The 18,573-nt window shown below is 38.8% G+C and overlaps 1 protein-coding gene across 3 annotated transcripts in view; it reads right to left on the bottom strand.

Annotated features, from left to right (window-relative positions):
- Positions 1 to 11,485, bottom strand: part of LOC122478806 (alpha-fetoprotein-like) — a 54,923-nt gene extending 43,438 nt beyond the window's left edge. For 2 of the 3 annotated variants that reach the window (XM_043572487.1, XM_043572488.1), the window contains exons 1-4: positions 11,382 to 11,485; positions 10,196 to 10,247; positions 9,914 to 10,055; positions 8,374 to 8,585 (exon numbers count right to left, since the gene is read on the bottom strand). In XM_043572487.1, the coding sequence (XP_043428422.1) occupies positions 8,374 to 8,585; positions 9,914 to 10,055; positions 10,196 to 10,247; positions 11,382 to 11,466 (491 nt within the window). In that variant the 5' untranslated portion in view covers positions 11,467 to 11,485. The remainder of the gene's footprint in view (positions 1 to 8,373; positions 8,586 to 9,913; positions 10,056 to 10,195; positions 10,248 to 11,381) is intronic. The other variant, XM_043572489.1, reaches the window with a different exon arrangement.
- Between the last annotated feature and the right edge of the window lie 7,088 nt (positions 11,486 to 18,573).

Below are 18,573 nucleotides of genomic sequence, written 5' to 3' on the forward strand. Positions count from 1 at the left end.
ATTTCCTCCCGCCCCCAGTTCCTTGGATAACACATAAATCTTTATTCCTGCAACTTCTCTAACTCCAATTTCTTTTGGGATACCAGCTAAGGACACAGCTGCTGCAGCCATTGAAGTCAAACAACAAGTTGGTATTGTTGCCTTCCCTGAAATGATTGAAAAAAAACAATTATATTTCATGACAAATGGCCAAGGAAATGCTTAAAATATTTGAAGAGAAATCCCCACGTGTTACCGGGTCTAGAAAACAAAATCACACCCAAGAAAGTGGCTAGAGTTTCTGGAGTCAGGGACTATATCCACATGTGACTGCATTAGAAGAGTATTTCTTGCTGCTTTCTGAAGTTTAGGGCCAGATTGAGAATCATGGCACCATAATGAAAGATGAGAGATTTTGCAGGAGACCTGAAGCACTAACCAAACAGAGGCCTTATTTACAACGGATGTGTTTAGCAATCCTGTGGTAACATTTGCTTTTGGTTAAAAGTACAAAATCTTTTCTTGTTGGTGGAGGACCAAGATGGTGGCCATTAGAGTTGTTTACTAAATATTTCCAGTTCCCCTCCTTTCAGGCAAGTGGTAGGAATGTACATACCCAACCCCTCTGAAGTGAGGTATGACAACCTGACTTGCTGGTTAGTGATGTCTGAGTAGAAATGATGAGTATTTCTTCTAAACAAGCTTAAGAAACAGTGCATGATTTACTATCATCCCCTTCCCTTGACATAGGAATCAAAGAAGCAAGTGTTGGGTCTTTCTCAACCTAGGTCTCTAAGTGACTATGATAATCAGGCCTCCTACCAATCTACATTGGACAGATAGCATGAGTGAAGAAAAAAAAAAAAGTTATATTGAGCTGCTGAAAATTAGAGATTGTTTGCTTATTTGCTACCACACTAAATTTAGCCTATCCTTTTGCTCTTTAAAAACCTATAACGGGGGGCGCCTGGGTGGCGCGGTCGGTTAAGCATCCGACTTCAGCCAGGTCGCGATCTCGCGGTCCGTGAGTTCAAGCCCCGCATCAGGCTCTGGGCTGATGGCTCGGAGCCTGGAGCCTGTTTCCGATTCTGTGTCTCCCTCGCTCTCTGCCCCTCCCCCGTTCATGCTCTGTCTCTCTCTGTCCCAAAAAAAAAAAAAAAAAAACCTATAACGGAAAAAATCATATACAAACCATGGAGGGGGAGAAATAGGCCAAATAATAGAACTGAACATGATTCATTAGCAAGACTTAGAAAAGTAGGTGCGTGCTTGGCAAAACAAAAACAAAAACAGAAAACAAACAAACAAACAAACAAATGCTCTTCATTCTCACCAAGGGGCTCTCAAGCCCTTGGAAGTTTAGTCAATAGATTTCTATCAGCAGAGTTTCTCAGGCCCAACTTGTAGAAACAGAAGAGCAGAACTGATATTATCAACATATACCGGGCCTCCCAACATAAGGCAAAATTCTTGATCAAAATGAAATTTCACCCAAGCCATTCAATACCTCTGCTCTCTACTGTGCATGCTAAATTAAGAGTTCATTACTATACTACAGTAACTTAGTTCCCTTGGAAGATATTCAATATGAGCCAATCTAATTTCAAATCTCCAAAGGCAAAGTTTAATTTAGTATAAGGAAAAGGTTTCTAATAATTACAGCCATTTACACAATGGAATTTCCCTGTTGTAAGATAACATAGGGTCATGCTTGGTTGGAAGTTGGGTTCTATAGTCAGACATACAATGGAAGCTTACAATAATTAAAACTGTTATTGAAATTTTCTTAGATAATCCAAAGGTACAGTAACTATGGTTTTGTGTATCTGTATATTATATATACCTTTTGAAAAGTCTGAAAGAGCTGACTTTTCACTCCAGCTTTGATATATACATTACTGTTTCCTTGGTTGAGAATTAAGTAAAGTTATTGCCTTATAATTAGGACAAAAGTAGTTAGAAAATTATTTTTCCCCTGAATATTCATAGTTGTCTGCACATAAGTAAAGATTATCATAGGAAGAGAGTTAAGATGACAGAGTAGTGGGGTGGGGGGGACCCTATGCTTGCCTTGTCCCTCAAACACAGCTAGATAAATATCATATCATTCTGAACACCCAGGAAATCGATCTGAGAACTAAGAGAACAAACTACACATCTAAAGAGAGAGAAATGACCACATTGTGGAAGGTAGAAGCTATGGAGAGTTGATTTGGGGGAGTTGTGGGTGCTGTGGAAGGGAGGGAACCCTGATCATGGACAGCAGAGAGAGAAAGAGAGAAAGCAGCATGCATGGGATTGCACAAGAAAAACACTTCCCCAAAATCATTGACTGGGAAAAAAAGAGAGGCTGATCATCACAGTTTTTGCAAGCAGTGGAGTTCAATGTCTGAAGTTTTAGAAGTCTGGGCCATCACCGGGTAGAGGCTGATAAGCTTTCCAGTGTTCCTGTGGAGGAGGGCAGAGGCGCTGGAGTGGACAGGGTGCTCTAAAGATCCTCTGGGCCACACTGGGAGAGAGAGTTCCCTTTTTTGGAGTGCATTTGGGAGAGGTGGCACTGCCTCTCAGGGGACAAAAGACATGGTGGGCACCATCGAGCAGCCCCATTAATCAGCATAGCAGCAGAGACACCTGCTGAGGGCAGCTAACACGGAAGTCAGCTTTTGGCATTGCTTCACCATAAACTCCAAGCCCCTGTGTGTTCATGAAACTGCCCTTTTGGGACAAATTGACAGCAGCCACAGCACAAGACCCTCCCCCAGAGGATTAGCATGGGTCTGTGTCATGCCTGGTCCCTAAAATTTGGAATTTTGAAACCCAGTGCCCGAGATAAAACACAAGAGTACTATGCCACAAGGCAGGCAGTTGGCTCAGACGCAGACAGGCAGAATGCAAGGATCTGACGGAAGCCTGAAACACAACAGAGATTTTTCGCTCCTCTCTTGAGGGCTTCCCAAACAGCGGCAGGTGCAAACTCCCCAGTCCAGGATGAGAGAACTAGCTGATGCCATTTTTCCCCCCAGCCCATCAGCACAAACGGATTTCCATAAGCCTCCAGTGGAGGCTGGAGCCACTTACCCCAAGCCCCACCCCACTGAGCCCTGTAGGTGCATCTTTACTAGGACAGGAGTGCCTGAGAACCAGTGCAACAAGACTCTCCCCCAGAAGACTAGCACAAACCTCCCACATGCACCAAGTCTATTGATCACAGAGTGCTACAAACTTCAGCTCTAGGGAAAATAGAATCCAGCCGTTTATAACAAGCACACCAAAACACATCTAGTTAAAACTCACCACACACTGGACAAGGTTCAAACGCTTCCCATTGCAGGCAAGGAGAAACTCTGCAGAGAACTGATCTGAGGGAAAGAGCAGCCAAAACATAACAGCAAAGTGCACAGGCATACGCCAAAAAAATCTTCCTGAAGTACCAAGGCCTATACAGTATATGACCTCGTCTTAATATAGCCATTACCCTCAAGAGCAGGAGATGCAACAGTATTTCCTAACACACAGAAGACAGAGTCTAGCAAAATGCCAAGACAGAGAAATTCATCCCAAAAGAAAGAACAGGAAGAGGTCACGGCCAGGAATCTAATCAAAACAGATATAAGTAATATTCCTGAATCAGAATTTAAAACAACACTCATAAGGATACTAGCTGGGCTTGAGAAAAGCATAGAAGACACTATGGAGTCCCTTACTGCAGAGATTAAAAAAAAAAAAAACAAAACACTGGGGCGCCTGGGTGGCTCAGTCGGCTGAACGTCCGATTTCAGCTCAGGTCACGATCTCGCAGTTCGTGGGTTCGAGCCCCGCGTGGGGCTCTGTGCTGACAGCTCAGAGCCTGGAGCCTGTTTCGGATTCTGTGTCTCCCTCTCTCTCTGACCCTCCCCCGTTCATGCTCTATCTCTCTCTGTCTCAAAAATAAATAAACGTTAAAAAAAATTTTTAAAAAAAACACCTAAAAACTACTCAGGCTGAAATAAAAAAAAATGCCATAACTGAGATGAAAAACCTACTGAGTGTATTGACAACAAGGATGGAAGAATCAGACTACTGATTATATTGCTAATTAATAATATAGAAGATAAGATTATGGAAAATAATGAAGCTGAAAAGAAGAAGGAAAGAAAAACATTAGATCATGAAAGTAGACTTAGGGAACTTAGTGACTCCATAAAGTATAATAACATTCTTGTCACAGGAGTCCCAGAAGAAGAAGAGAGGGGGAAGTGGGCAGAAGGTTTGTTTGAGGAAATTATAGCTGAAAACTTCCTAAATCTGGGGAAGGAAACAGACATCCAAATCCAGGAGAGAACTCCCATCAAAATCAACAAAAGCTGTCCAACACCAAGACATATCATAGTGAAATTTGCAAAATGCAGAGATAGGAATCCTGAAAGCAGCAAGGGAAAAACAGATTCTTAGCCTACAAGGTAAGACAAATAAGGTTTGCATCAGATCTCTCCACAGAAACTTGGCAGACCAAAAGGGAGTGGCATGATACATTCAATGGGAAAAAAATGTAGCCAAGAATATTTTATCCAACAAGGCTGTCATTCAGAATGGAAGGAGAGATAGATTTTCCCAGACAAACAAAAACTAAAGGAGTTTGTGACCACTACACCAGCCCTGCAAAAAATATTAAAGGGGACTCTGAGTAGGAAAGAAAGACCAAAAGACTAGAAAGAAACCGAGAAAATCTCCAGAAACACTGGCTTTACAGATAATACAATGGCACTAAATTAATATCTATCAATAATCACTCTGAATGTAAATGAACTAAATGTTCCAATCATAATACATAGGTTATTAGAATGGATAAAAATAATAATACCCATCTGTATGTTGCCTATAAAACACTCATTTTAGACCTAAAGACACTTGCATATTGAAAACGAGGGTATGGAGAACCATTTATTATGCTAATGGATGTCAAAAGAAAGCCAGAGTAGCCGTAGCTATATCAGGCAAACTAGATTTTATTTTTTAAATATTTTTCAAGTTTGCTTGCTTTGAGAGGGGGGAGGGGCAGAGAGAAAGGGAGAGAGGACCCTAAGCAGGTGCCAAACTCAGCGCAGAGCCTGACACGGGGCTCAATCTCATCACCGTAAAATCATGACCTGAGCCAAAATCAAGAGTTGGGTGCTTAAACCAAGCCACCTAGGTGCCCCCAAACAAACTAGATTTCAAACCAAAGACTACAGCAAGAGGTAAAGAAGGGCACTATAACATAATTAAGGGGTCTATCCAACAAGAAGATCTAAAAAGTGTAAATATTTATGTCCCCAACTTGATCACACCAAATATATAAATCAGCTAATAACAAACATGAAGAAACTCATTGATAATAATACAATAATAGTAGGGGTCTTTAATACCCCACTTACAACAATGACAGATCATCTAAGCAGAAAATCAACAAAGAAACAATGGCTTTGAATGACACAGTGGACCAGATAGATATAATAGATACATTCAGAATATTTCATCCTAAAGCAACAGGATACACATTCTTTTCTCCTTTTTTAAGTTTATTTATTTGTTTTGAGAGAGAGAGAGAGTGCAACACATGACTGAGGGTGGGAGGGGCAAAGCAAAAGGAAGAGAGAGAATCCAAAGCAGATTCTGCACTGATGCGCACAACTGTGAGATCATGACCAGAGCCGAAATCAAGACTCAAACACTGGACTGACTGAGCCACCCTGGTGCCCCAGAATACACATTCTGTTCAAGTGCACATGGAACATTCTCCTGAATGGATCACATACTGGGTCACAAATCAGGCTTCAATAACAACTAAAAGACTGAGGTCATACCATGCATATTTTCAGACCGCAATGCTATGAAACTTGAAGTCACCCACAAGAAAAATTTGGAAAGACCACAAATAATGGAGGTTAAAGAACCTACTACTGAAGAATGAATGAGTTAACCAGGAAATCAAAGAAATTAAAAAAAACATGGAAGCAAATATCTCTGGAGGAAAGGGAACAAAAGCAAGAATAAACTATTGGGATCTCCTTAAGATAAAAAGCATCTGCATAGCAAAAGAAACAACAAAACTAAAAGGCAGCCTACAGAATAGGAGAAGATATTTTCAAATGACATATCTGATAAATTGGTTAGTATCCAAAATTTGTAAAGAACTTATCAAACTCAATACCCAAAAAACAAATAATCCAATTAAAAAATGAGCAGAACATGAATAGACATTTTTCCAAAGAATACATACAGATGGCTAACGGACACCTGAAAAAGATGCTCAACATCGCTCATCTTCAGGGAAATACAAATCCAAACCATGAGAGATACCACCTCATACCTGTGAGAATGGCTAAAATTAACAACACAGGAAACAACAGATGTTGGGAGGATGCAGGGAAAGGGGAACTTCTTACACTGTTGGTGGGACTGCAAATTGGTACAGCCACTCTGGAAAACAGTATGGATGTCACTCAAAAAGTTAAAACTCGAACTACCCTACAATCCAGCAATTGCCCTACTAGGTATTTACTCAACATATACAAAATAGTGATTAAAAGGACCACATGTACCCTGATGTTTAAAATAACATTATCAACAATAGCTAAACTATAAAAAGAGCCCAAATGTCCATCAACTGGTGAATGGATAAAGAAGATGCGGTATATATATATATATATATATATATGTGTGTGTGTGTGTGTGTGTGAGTAACTCACACACACACACACACACACACACACACATATATATATATGAAGATTACTCAGCCATAAAAAAATGAAATCTTGCCATTTGCAACAATGTGGATGGAGCTAGAGTTTATTATGCTAAGCAAAATAAGTCAGTCAGAGAAAGACAAATACCATATGATTTCACTAATATGTGGAATTCAAGAAAGAAAACACATGAACAAGGGGTAGGTGGGGGAAAGGAGAGGAAAGCAAACCATAAGAGACTCTTAAATATACAGAACAAACTGAGGGTTGCTAGAGGGGAGGGGGGCAGGGGAATGGGCTAAATGGGTGATGGATATTAAGGAGGCATTTTTTGTGATGAACTCTGGATGTTATATGTAAATGATGAATCACTAAATACTACTCCTGAAACCAATATTACATTGCATGTTAACTAGAATTGAATAAAAACTTGCAAAAAAAAAAAAGATTAACATATAACATAACTCAACATTGATTTCATTGTAAATTCTCAAGAAGAGACTAGATTCACTGCCTGAGTATTGGTCAGACTCCGTAATCTCTGAATGTTCAACTCAAACCTGATTTTAGACTTCTCCTTAGAGTGGAGGAACTACAAATAAATAGGTAGCTGTGTCCTATTTTGGTTCCCATTTGGTTTCCCCTGAAGTCAGATGAGTTGCAACCTGCCCAACCCCTTGTTCCTTAGTCCTTTCTACCTAAGTAGCTGGGGCCAATTAATTTCCTTTTGAAGGCTCAGTAATCTCTGGGGGCAATTCTGCCCTTATGTGGGTGAATTAAAGGAGTTTGTATTATTCAGCATCAAATCATCCTGTCTGCTCGTTTATCTGTGGTCTAAAATTTTATGTCTAAAATCTGAAATAAAATCACTACTATGCTCCTTGCAGTCTAGAATCAGCAATCAGACCTTTGCCTTATTCCCATTGTCTGAACCTATCTTGATAAGATGGCCAAAACTTCATTCCTTGAGAACTGAAGCTTTGTGTTTCTCTTGTCATTTCTATCTCTCTAGGCATTGGTTACCTGCCTCTAAACCCCAGTCACTTGCTCACACCACACATACATAGACCTCTATGCTCACGAGAAGAAAAAATGACCTTGCCTACCCATTTGCTATAATGCTATTCACTCCAGGTGGGAATTGTAGAATCAGACTTTATGAATAGAAAAGCATCTCTGTCTAATCTGCAATTGTCACTTATTCCTAGGTTCCATATGAAAGGCTCTTTCCATGCCTATCAGGTACCCTCTCTGCTATCCCTTGATGAATCTCCCAAATCCCAGCCTCTTGCCAGAGCTATTACCTGCTCTCTGTCCCCAGTACTCTCTGTTTATTATGCTTGGCCTGATTGCTATACCTTGTAACATCATTTGCAACTGGTCTGACTAATCTAACCAATAAGGAGGTGGGTTCTTTACATTGTCCTAGTCATTTTTAAAATTTAGTTAAACATTTTTTTTCATCCTAGTCATTTTTAATGCCTCTATACACAGACCTGTATATTCATTAAGACTGTAATTGTCATTCTGAGGGAGAAAAATATATATTATAGCTCAAACCTTTACTTCAATTCCATGTAATAAAGCAGTGTGTTCTCAGAGCCCATATATTAAAAAAAAAAAAAAATCTGTGTTCAAAATGGAAAACACTCTTCTTCAGAGAGTATGGCAAGGAGAAATGACTTACCTCTCCTTCACTGATGCTTGATTCTCTTTGTCTACCTCGCAGATCTGCTCAAGATTTGGAATTTGGAATACATCGCTATATTCTGTGTCATCTTTTTTGTATAATAGGAAGCACTTGAGTCTTGCTTTGTTATTTACATTGCAACAGTCAGAAAACTCCTGTTTGTCAGCCATTCCTTGGTTGTTACAAACATGCTCTAGGAAGGTAGTCATCTGTAGGAGGAATAATAATAATTTAAAGGTGAAAAATGTATGATCTACATCCCTAACCACAGGAAAGTTAAAGAATTATTTCAGGAAAAGACCACTGAGTGTACAACTTGTATTTAACAGTCCCTGGACATAGCTCTTTAGAGCAAAAGCTTTTAGATTTTGAAGTCTAAACTCCCACATGCTGACATGGGCCCAAAGGAATTCATCACTCTCTCCTTTCCTATGTAATTGCTTCATTTTCATATAGTTGTTAAGAGGTATTAAACACAAGCCAAAATTACAGAGCCTAACAAAGTTCAGGTATTTTTTTATGAGAACTATCCACCAAGAAATAGATGGTAATTTGCTTTCCTTGCTTCCTAATTGTTTTCAGTTTGGTTTCCATGGGAAGTTATTTTAAGAATGCAACTCTGAGGCAGTGTGTATTCAATGTCAAATATTCAAATGAAAATGTGATAATTTAGTTAGTTTTCAAATACCTTTGAGTGGCAGTAAATGTGTGGGATGCTGTAAACCTCAAAAGACATATATTTCTAGATTTGGGGGAAAAGGGCAAAAAAAAAAGGCCATCTTTTGAAGTAGAAATAAGAAGTAATCACTATAAAGTAAGTGAGACTAGTCATTGGCAGAAGCATTTCATTTAAAATGTGTTTCTCACAAGACTGATAATTTTTCTGTCTACTTAGAGTCTAGTAAAAGATAGGTGAGTTTTAGCTCCAAGAAGATGGACTTAAAAATAAAAACCTCCCAAGAAATAAGAAAAACACTGACTTGTAGTTTAAAGTGTTTGGCATGAGGTAAGTGATCCATAAAATCTGTAGATTGTACAAATATGTTGTTAGTGTTTATCAAGAATTCACTAATTACAAGACAGACATACTTTATGAGATAGTAATAGTCCCCAAGATTTCCTACTAACTGGTAAAAGGAGCTTTTAATAATATTCACCTCTTTCTTCTTTTTCATATTCTCTTAGAAACTTTTTTAAATTAGTACTTTGATTTCCCAGTTACCTTTATATAAGGATGTTAGACAATAGTATTCTAGAGGCAGAAGAACAACCAACTTAAATGAACAAATTGGCATTTTAGGTCATAATAGTCGCTTGAGTGTTTTGTTCTCTGAGTCTGACCTCCCAGCAATGAAATGAAAAACTGTAGGTTTATAAACCTATAAAATTTACATTTTGAGTGTGATTCACGTACACATCGCTGCCTTAAACCCCCCTACCTAATTGTTCAGCACCCCACCTCATAACAACACCTTCTGGGTGGAATTTCGGTCTAAAAAAAAGGGGGAGAGAGAAAGACAGAACACGATTCACCTACCAACTGGTGAGAGCATTCAGACGGTGATTCCTGTGGCTTGAGGACCTTGCACTTCTCTGCACGATCTACCAACTCTTCAACTATGGTTTGTACTTCTTGGTAAGTTGATTTCTGAAGAAACTGAGCAACCATAATGCTAGTGCTGAAACATAACACTTGTGAGAGTGCTAAAGATAGAATCAAAACTCTTCCCCCATCGTTGTGAGATCACTGCCCCCTCCTCCCTCCAGAATAAGTATGATTTCAAATTTCAGACAAAAGAATATCGATAATACAACTCACATGTCTCTTAAGTTCTCTTGCAGATAATTCTGGCTATTAGTGTGGTTCAAGGCTGAAGAAAAATGAGATTTTATTTGCATAAGAGGATATTTTCAAAATTGAAATCTCCCTGTATAATTCTGAAATGTATACTTTTTCACTTATAAATTTCCAGGTCAATTTCATTTGCCCTCAAAAATTAAAACAAGTTACCAGAATTTATATTCACTTGTGTTTAAACTGAATTCTGTGAATAACTTATTTCTGTTCAAATATATTGTGTACTCAAAATCTGTCATTGGCCTCCCATTAAGTTGCATGTACTTGTGTTGACACACTTGAATTAATTAATGTGATTTGGTTATTTAACTCTTTATATTAGAAGTTACTAGAACATCCAAGGAATGCTAAGAAAATTAAGGTTTAACATTGGTAACAAACATACATACATTAGCACTTTGACAGGATTCATTTGGCAAAGACATTATCTCACCCATTTTGGATTTACTCATTAACTTTATCTTTCTTATCACCTCCACTCACCACACACACACACACACACACACGTTCTCTATTGAAAACAATACCTTCTGCTTGTACTAATAGCTCCTAAAGAGCTTAGCAGCTACCTGTTAAATAAAGAAATCATTGTTATTTACTTGCCCTGTTAATATAGAGAAATGTTCTGGAGTCAGTTACTCTGAGTTCAACTTCTAGCTCTAATACTGACTGTGGCCTTGGAAAAATTACTTAAGCTCTCAAAGTTGCTGCTTCTCCATCTACAAAATGTAAATAAACTCTACCGCATTGGATGTTTGTTAGGATTAAATGGAAACATGTGTGACGCACGAAGCACAGTGCCTGCCACAGAATAGGTACTGAAGAAGATAGATCATAATATTATTCCTGCTACTATAAATACAATTACTTTATCCAAAATCATTTATCCGATTTCAAATACAAGTTTGAAATGGATCATTCCATCACCAAGAATGGAAGACTAAAACGAGATCTTCCTGTGTGTGTTGCCTCAATATGTTAGTTCTCTTTCTGCATCCATTCCACAAATTAATTTCTAGCCATTCCAATGACTCTATTGACAATGATGAGCACTGAGAAAGATAAACCTTTCCATACATATTTAAGTAGTTGCTATGCCTTTACTTCCTGGCACATGGGATATATAGAATGTAAATAGGATCCCTACCTGCAGCTAGTAAACTTCTCTGTAGAGTTTGGCATTGAACGTAGCTGAAGAAAACAAGAAAACATATGGGTCTAAGATTCTTCATTATTTTAGATGAAACTTTAAAGTAGGTGCTCTATCACCTGAAAAAAATGAAGAATCTTTTTATACTCTTTTCAAGTAATTACTATTAATAATTAACCTTTTCCTGGTGAATATTTTTTCCAGGCCAGTATGACCCTGATAAAATTTAAGAATCTCATGACAATGAAGAAATATTGTTAATTGATGGCATTCATTAATGAATACTGGATTTTAAAATCAGTCATGTGAATCTACTTGTTTTTTCAAGATTATACCATGTAGGCCTTGTAATAATCAATATGCGCCTTTGGTAAATATCTCATTTCCTGGAAATGCTTGTTGACATGTACAAAGTTCTGAAGTGGCAGGAGGAAAGTAAACATGAACTACAACAGATTCAAATAAATGGCTAAAGCCCTGATTCCAGTGCTGGGCACATTTTCAAGTCCCTGGTGAGAGTGGGAAACATAGGCCTCGGAAGCAAACCCAAGGAAATGGGACCTAATTTACTGAGTGCTTATTGTGAATCTGGTGCTTTATATGACTGTATTTAGATAACACTTATCTTGTTTCTTGAAGAAGACATTAAGACTGAGGATCATATGGGCCTGCCCACCATACTTGGTAGCCAGCTAAAAGTGGCACCTGGGAGCCTCAAGTTCTGGAGAAGGCCAGCAACACATTGTGCAGTCTGTCTAAAGACCATGAAGCTGCTGACAGCACTGGTGAGAGTGAACCAAGACAACAACATGGACAAGGTCTTGGCCCAGTGGCTGTATGAGATTGAGAGCATCACAAAACTCAAGGTATCTTGAAACTCAAGTACTACGTGGAGCTGCTGGACCAATGAAGCCATCAGGATGCAAATGTGCAGATGAAGTGCATCCTTGTGCTAAAAATGCACTATGAGAAATGGGAGTTGGCAATGAAATTGGGCCTTTTCTTCCATCAATTCAAGGAATGAATTTTTTTGATGACCTAGGACAGGCAACCAGAAATCACTTTCTAGTGTATGCTGCTCTTGAGGCTTATATCTGAGGCAGACACAGAGGACTTAGATTTGCCCTGACAAATTGGGGTTTGCTCATGGGATTGGGAAGCCAGCCAAAAGCAGCACCTGGGAGCCTTGAGTCCTGGAGAAGACTAGGAACACATCATGCAGCCTGTCTATAAGGTACAGGTGGAGGGGTCTGGACTGGTTTTCAAGGACACGGCTTGGCAGACTGCAGGAATATCCTTCACTAAGAGATACCTGGGAGCCCTGATTACTGGCAGAACAGACAAATCTGGAAGCCTTGCAAGAACTGACTCCAGCCTGCTAACCATGGTATCCTCAATAAGAGACACCAGAAATCTGGTTTGTTACAGAAGCCTGGGACTTCAGAAAACAGGCAGACTTAGAGAACTTGGATTTCCCTGCCATGTTGGAAGCAGGAAGAAATAGAAAATTTGAACAGACCAATTATCAAGAATGAAGTTGAATCAATAACCAAAATCTCCCAACAAACAAAAGCCCAGAGCCAGATGGCTTCACAGGCAAATTCTACCAAACATTTAAAGAAGATTGGGGGCGCCTGGGTGACCCAGTTGGTTGGGTGTCCGACTTTGGCTCAGGTCATGATCTCACTGTTCATGAGTTCAAGCCCCACATCAGGCTCTGTGCTGACAGCTCAGAGCCTGGAGCCTGCTTCGTATCCTGTGTCTCCCATTCTCTCTGCCCCTCCCCCACTCATGCTCTGTTTCTCTCTGTCTCAAAACTAAATAAACATAAAGAAGAATTAATACCTACCCTCTTCAAACTACTTCAAAAAAATAGAAGAGAAAGGAAAACTTCCAAATTCATTCTATGAGGCCAGCATTACCCTGATACCAAAACCGGATAAAGATGTCACTAAAAAAGAGAACTACAGGCCAATATCTCTAATGAATATAAATGACAAAATCCTCAACAAAATACCAGCCAGCCAAATCCAACAATACATTAAAAAAAAATCATACACCACAATCAAGTGGGATTTTTTCCCAGATGCAAGGGTGGTTCAATATTCACAAATCAATCAGTGTGATACATCGCATCAATAAGAAAAAGGACAAAAACCATATGATCATTTCAATAGATGCAGAAAAAGCATTTGACAAAGCATTTGACAAAGTACAACATCCATTCATAATCAAATCCCTCAACAAAGTAGGTTTTCAGGGAACATACCTCAACTTAATAAATCTATGAGACACCCACAGTGAACACCATATTCAATGGGGAAAAACTGAGAGCTTTTCCCCCAAAGTCAGGAACTGGACAAGGATATCCATTCTCGCCATCATTATTCAATATAGTACTGGAAGTCCTAGCCACAGTAATCAGACAAAAAAAGAAATAAAAGGTATCCAAATTGGTAAGGAAGAAGTAAAACTTTCACTATTTGTAGATGACAGGATACTAAATATAGAAAACCCTAAGGGCTCCACCAAAAACCTACTAAAACTGAAAAAATGAATTCAGTAGTCACAGGACACAAAATCAATGCACAGAAATCTATTGCATTTCTATACACTAATAATGAAGCAGCAGAAAGAGAAATTAAGAAAATGATCCCATTTACAATGGCACCAAAAATAATAAAATACCTAGAGTAAACTTAATCAAAGAGGAAAAAGACCTGTACTCTGAAAACTATAAAACACTGATGAAACAACTTGAAGACGATACAAAGAAAGGGAAAGACATTCCATGCCCATGGATTGATTGGAAGGGCAAATATTGTTACAATGTCTACACTACCCAAAACAATCTATACATTTAATGAAATCTCTGTCAAACAGCATTTTTCATGGAACGAGAACAAACAATCCTAAAATCTGTGTGGCACCACAAAAAAAAACCAAACAAACAAAAAAACAACCAAACGGACAATCTTGAAAAAGAAAAACAAAACTGGAAGTTTATCACACTACTTCTGGACTTCAAGTTATATTACAAAAGTGTAGTAACCAAACAGTATGGTGCTGGCACACACACAAAAAAGACACACAGATTGGGATGGTTAGGTGGCTCAGTTGGTTGAGCATCTGACGTCAGCTCAGGTCATGATCTAATGGTTCATGAGTTCAAGCCCCACATCAGACTGTGCACTGACAGTGCAGGGCCTGCCTGGTATTCTCTCTCTCCCTCTCTCTCTGCCCCTCCCCCACTTGCTCGCTCTCTCTCTTTCTCTTAAAATAAATGAATAAATTTTAAAAATATAGACAGCCAGATCAATGGCACAGAATAAAAAACCCAGGAATAAACCCACAATTATGTGGTCAATTAATCTTCTACAAAGGAGGAAAGAATATGCAATGGGAAAAAGACAGGCTCTTAACAAATGGTGCTGGGAAAACTGGACCGCTACATCCAAAAGAATGAAACCACTTTCTTACACCATACACAAAAATAAACTCAAAATGGGTTAAAGACCTAAACATGAGACATGAAACCATAAAAATCCAGGAAGAAAACACAGGCAATAATTCCTCTGACATAGGCCATAGCAACATTTTTCTGGATAATGTCTCCTGAGGGAAATAAAAGCAAAACTAAACTATTAGGACTACATCAAAATTAAAAGTTTCTGCACAGTGAAGAAAACAATCAACAAAACTAAAAAGCAACCTATTGGATGGGGAGAAGACATGTACAAATGACGTATCTGATAAAGGGTTAGTATCCAAAATATATAAAGAAACAATACAACTCAACAACCAAAAAACAAATAGTCCAATTAAAAAATGGGCAGAAGACATAAACAGACATTTCTCCAAAGAAGCCATCCAGATGGCCAGCAGACACACGGAAAGACACTCAATATCACTCATCATTAGGGAAATGCAAATCAAAACTACAATGAGATGTTATCTTGCACCTGTGAGAATGGCTCACATCAAAAACACAAGAAACAACAGGTGTTGATGAGGATGTGGAGAAAAACAAACTTTGATAGACTGTTGGTGGGAATGCAAACTGGGGAACCACTGTGGACAACAGTATGAAGGTTCCTCAAAAAGTTAAAAATAGAACTACCCTGGGATCCAGCAATGGCACAACTGGGTATTTAGCCAAAAAATACAAAAACACAAATTCAAAGGGATACATGCATCTTTATGTTTATGGCAGCATCATTTACAATAGCCAGATTATGGAAGCAGCACAAGTGTCCATCAATAGACGAATGAATAAAGAAGAAACGGTATGTGTGTGTGTATATATATGTGTGTGTATATATATATATATGTGTGTGTGTGTGTGTGTGTGTGTGTATTACACATATGTATTACATATACATATATACATATATATGTATATATACGTATATATACATATACGTATATATACATGTGTATATATATATATATATATATATATTTGTAATGGAATATCACTCAGCCATAAAAAAGAATAAAATCTTGCCATTTCCTACAACATGAATGGAGCTAGAGAGTATAATGAGAAGCAAAATGAATCAGAGAAAAACAAATACCATATGATTTCACTCATGTGGAATTTAAGAAACAAAACTAGCAAAGGAAAAAAAAAAAGAGAGCGAGACAAACCAAGAAACAGACTCTAGAGAACAAAGACAGTTACCAGAGGGGAGGTGGATGCAGATTAAGAGTACACTTATCATGATGAGCACAGAGTAATGTATAGAATTGTTGAGTCACTACACTGTATACCTGAAACTAATATAACATTGTATCTTAACTATACTGGAATTAAAATTAAAAACTTAATTTAAAAAAATGATCAGTAGCAACAACAGAATCAGGATCATGTAATTTAATCATGGATTCACAAGTAGAAATTCAGGTCTGTCTGGTTCTGGAGCCCACACCACCCAAGAGCTAGTATTGAAAACTGAGATGTCAACATTTCTCAGCTATTGTCCCCTTTACCTAACATCCAGTTTGGGGATCTAAAGGAAGAAACAGGTAATTACTGATTAAATAAAAAGTCTAAGATAAATGTAAAGTCCAAATGTTTTGTAAATGGGAGATCACTGGTTACTACTCTAACAATTCCTGTCCTTAGTTTCCTCATTTATATATGGAGGATTTGGACCAGATAAGATCTAAGACTGTCAGTCCATTGCTTAATTCTACTACCCATATATTCTCAATTCTGGATTCCTAGGCAAAAAGTATACCACAAGTAAGAAAGATATATTTACCTGAAAAATAATGACAGTTCTGTTATTATTTAGGTTTGGGACACATTGGCCAATGATAAAGAATATGGATGAGGTGTGATGGAAAACTAGGGTCAACAAAGGAAAAATTATCTTTGGCAGGTTTTTATAATCCTCTTCAGGGTCCTCTAGACAGTTCTAATGCCCAGCATCTCTTCTGTTGTACATTCTTAGAGTCGTGCCCTTGAGATCTTACTCTGAACCTCCTGGAACAATCAGAAATGGACCTATTACTCAGGAGTGACAAATCCTTTGGATGAGTTCTGACAGACTGTCACCCACTGCAGACATTACTAACTGATCACTGCACTCTTTTCTTTGAACCTTGGCTCAGCCTTAGGATTATTCACTGCACAATGCCACAAGAGAGACACTATCAACTGATTGGAGCTGATGAAAAAAACAAAAAACCCAACAACAAAACACTATATGTGTGCTAAACTAATTCTTCTTTTTAAAAAACTGGAGAAAACTAACATCCTATTGGAACTTTCTTCTCAGAACAAGAGATTCTTGAAAACATAAAAAGATGCTAAGTCCTTTGTCAGTAACTAATGATGGAATTTCAGACCAGAGGAAAAACAAGTAGTGGGGATTATTTAAACAAAGGCAAGGCGGGGCGCCTGGGTGGCCCAGTCGGTTAAGTGTCCGACTTCAGCCAGGTCATGATCTCGCGGTCCGTGGGTTCGAGCCCCGTGTCAGGTTCTGGGCTGATGGCTCACAGCCTGGAGCCTGTTTCCGATTCTGTGTCTCCCTCTCTCTCTGCCCCTCCCCCGTTCATGCTCTGTCTCTCTCTGTCCCAAAAATAAATAAAAAACGTTGAAAAAATAAAAAATAAAAAAATAAACAAAGGCAAGGGGATGAGTTTTGTGATAATACTCAAAAGACAGCACAGAATTTGTTCTCTGAAAGAATGAGATCTTCACACTGACTTTTCAGATAAAAAATGGAAGGTATACAAGAATAAGACACAGTGATGATTTTTAATAAATACTATTTCACAACAAAACTAATTCTATTTTTTCTTAGAGAGAGAGAGGGTGTGCATGCATGCAAGTGGAGGAGGGATAGAGGGAGAGAGAGAGAGGGAGAGAGAGAGGGAAAGAATCTCTTTTCTTTTGAAGATATAACAATCCTTTTTAAAATTTTTTTAATGTTTATTTATTTTTGAGAGAGAGAGAGACAGGCCATGAGTGGGGAAGGGGCAGAGAGAGAGGGAGACACAGAATCTGAAGCAGGCTCCAGGCTCTGAGCTGTCAGCACAGAGCCCGACGGGGGACTCGAACTCACGGATCTCGAGATCATGACCTGAGCTGAAGTCAGACGCTTAACTGACTGAGCCAACCAGGCATCCCAAGAGAGAGAGAATCTTAAGCAGGCTCCGCACCAGGTGCAGAGCCCAATGGGGGGCTCAACCTCATGACCATGAGATCATGACCTGAGCCAAAATCAAGAGTTAGTACTCAACAGACGGAGCGACCCAGGTGCCCCATAACAAACCTAATTCTTATTTGAGTCATAGAAAGAGAGTTTGAAGAAAACTTAGAAAGACCAGGACTGGATCCCTGGATCCCACCTGAAACCTGGGTGGGGGTTGCTCATGCACATGCAATCTTGGCACTAATTATTGTATCGTGAGGAACATCTCTAGTACTGGTAAATTCTTCATGTGCTGAGTGCTGGTATGTTCTAGTCACTGGTGTGAGTTCTGTCTGAGCAATACAGAGTAAGTGTGAGTTGCCCTCATTCCACATCCTCTCCTCTCTAGGTAAAATATATCTTTTGAAGAAACCATCCTCTTTCCTTTCCCTCCTTGCCTCACATCACACTGTTTACCTGCTGTTTACTAGTGTGTTCTCTGGCGTATCAGTAGAGAGTTCTTTGACAATACTCTCTATGATCAT

Source organism: Prionailurus bengalensis, chromosome B1, assembly GCF_016509475.1.
Source record: "Prionailurus bengalensis isolate Pbe53 chromosome B1, Fcat_Pben_1.1_paternal_pri, whole genome shotgun sequence".
Taxonomy (NCBI): domain Eukaryota; kingdom Metazoa; phylum Chordata; class Mammalia; order Carnivora; family Felidae; genus Prionailurus; species Prionailurus bengalensis.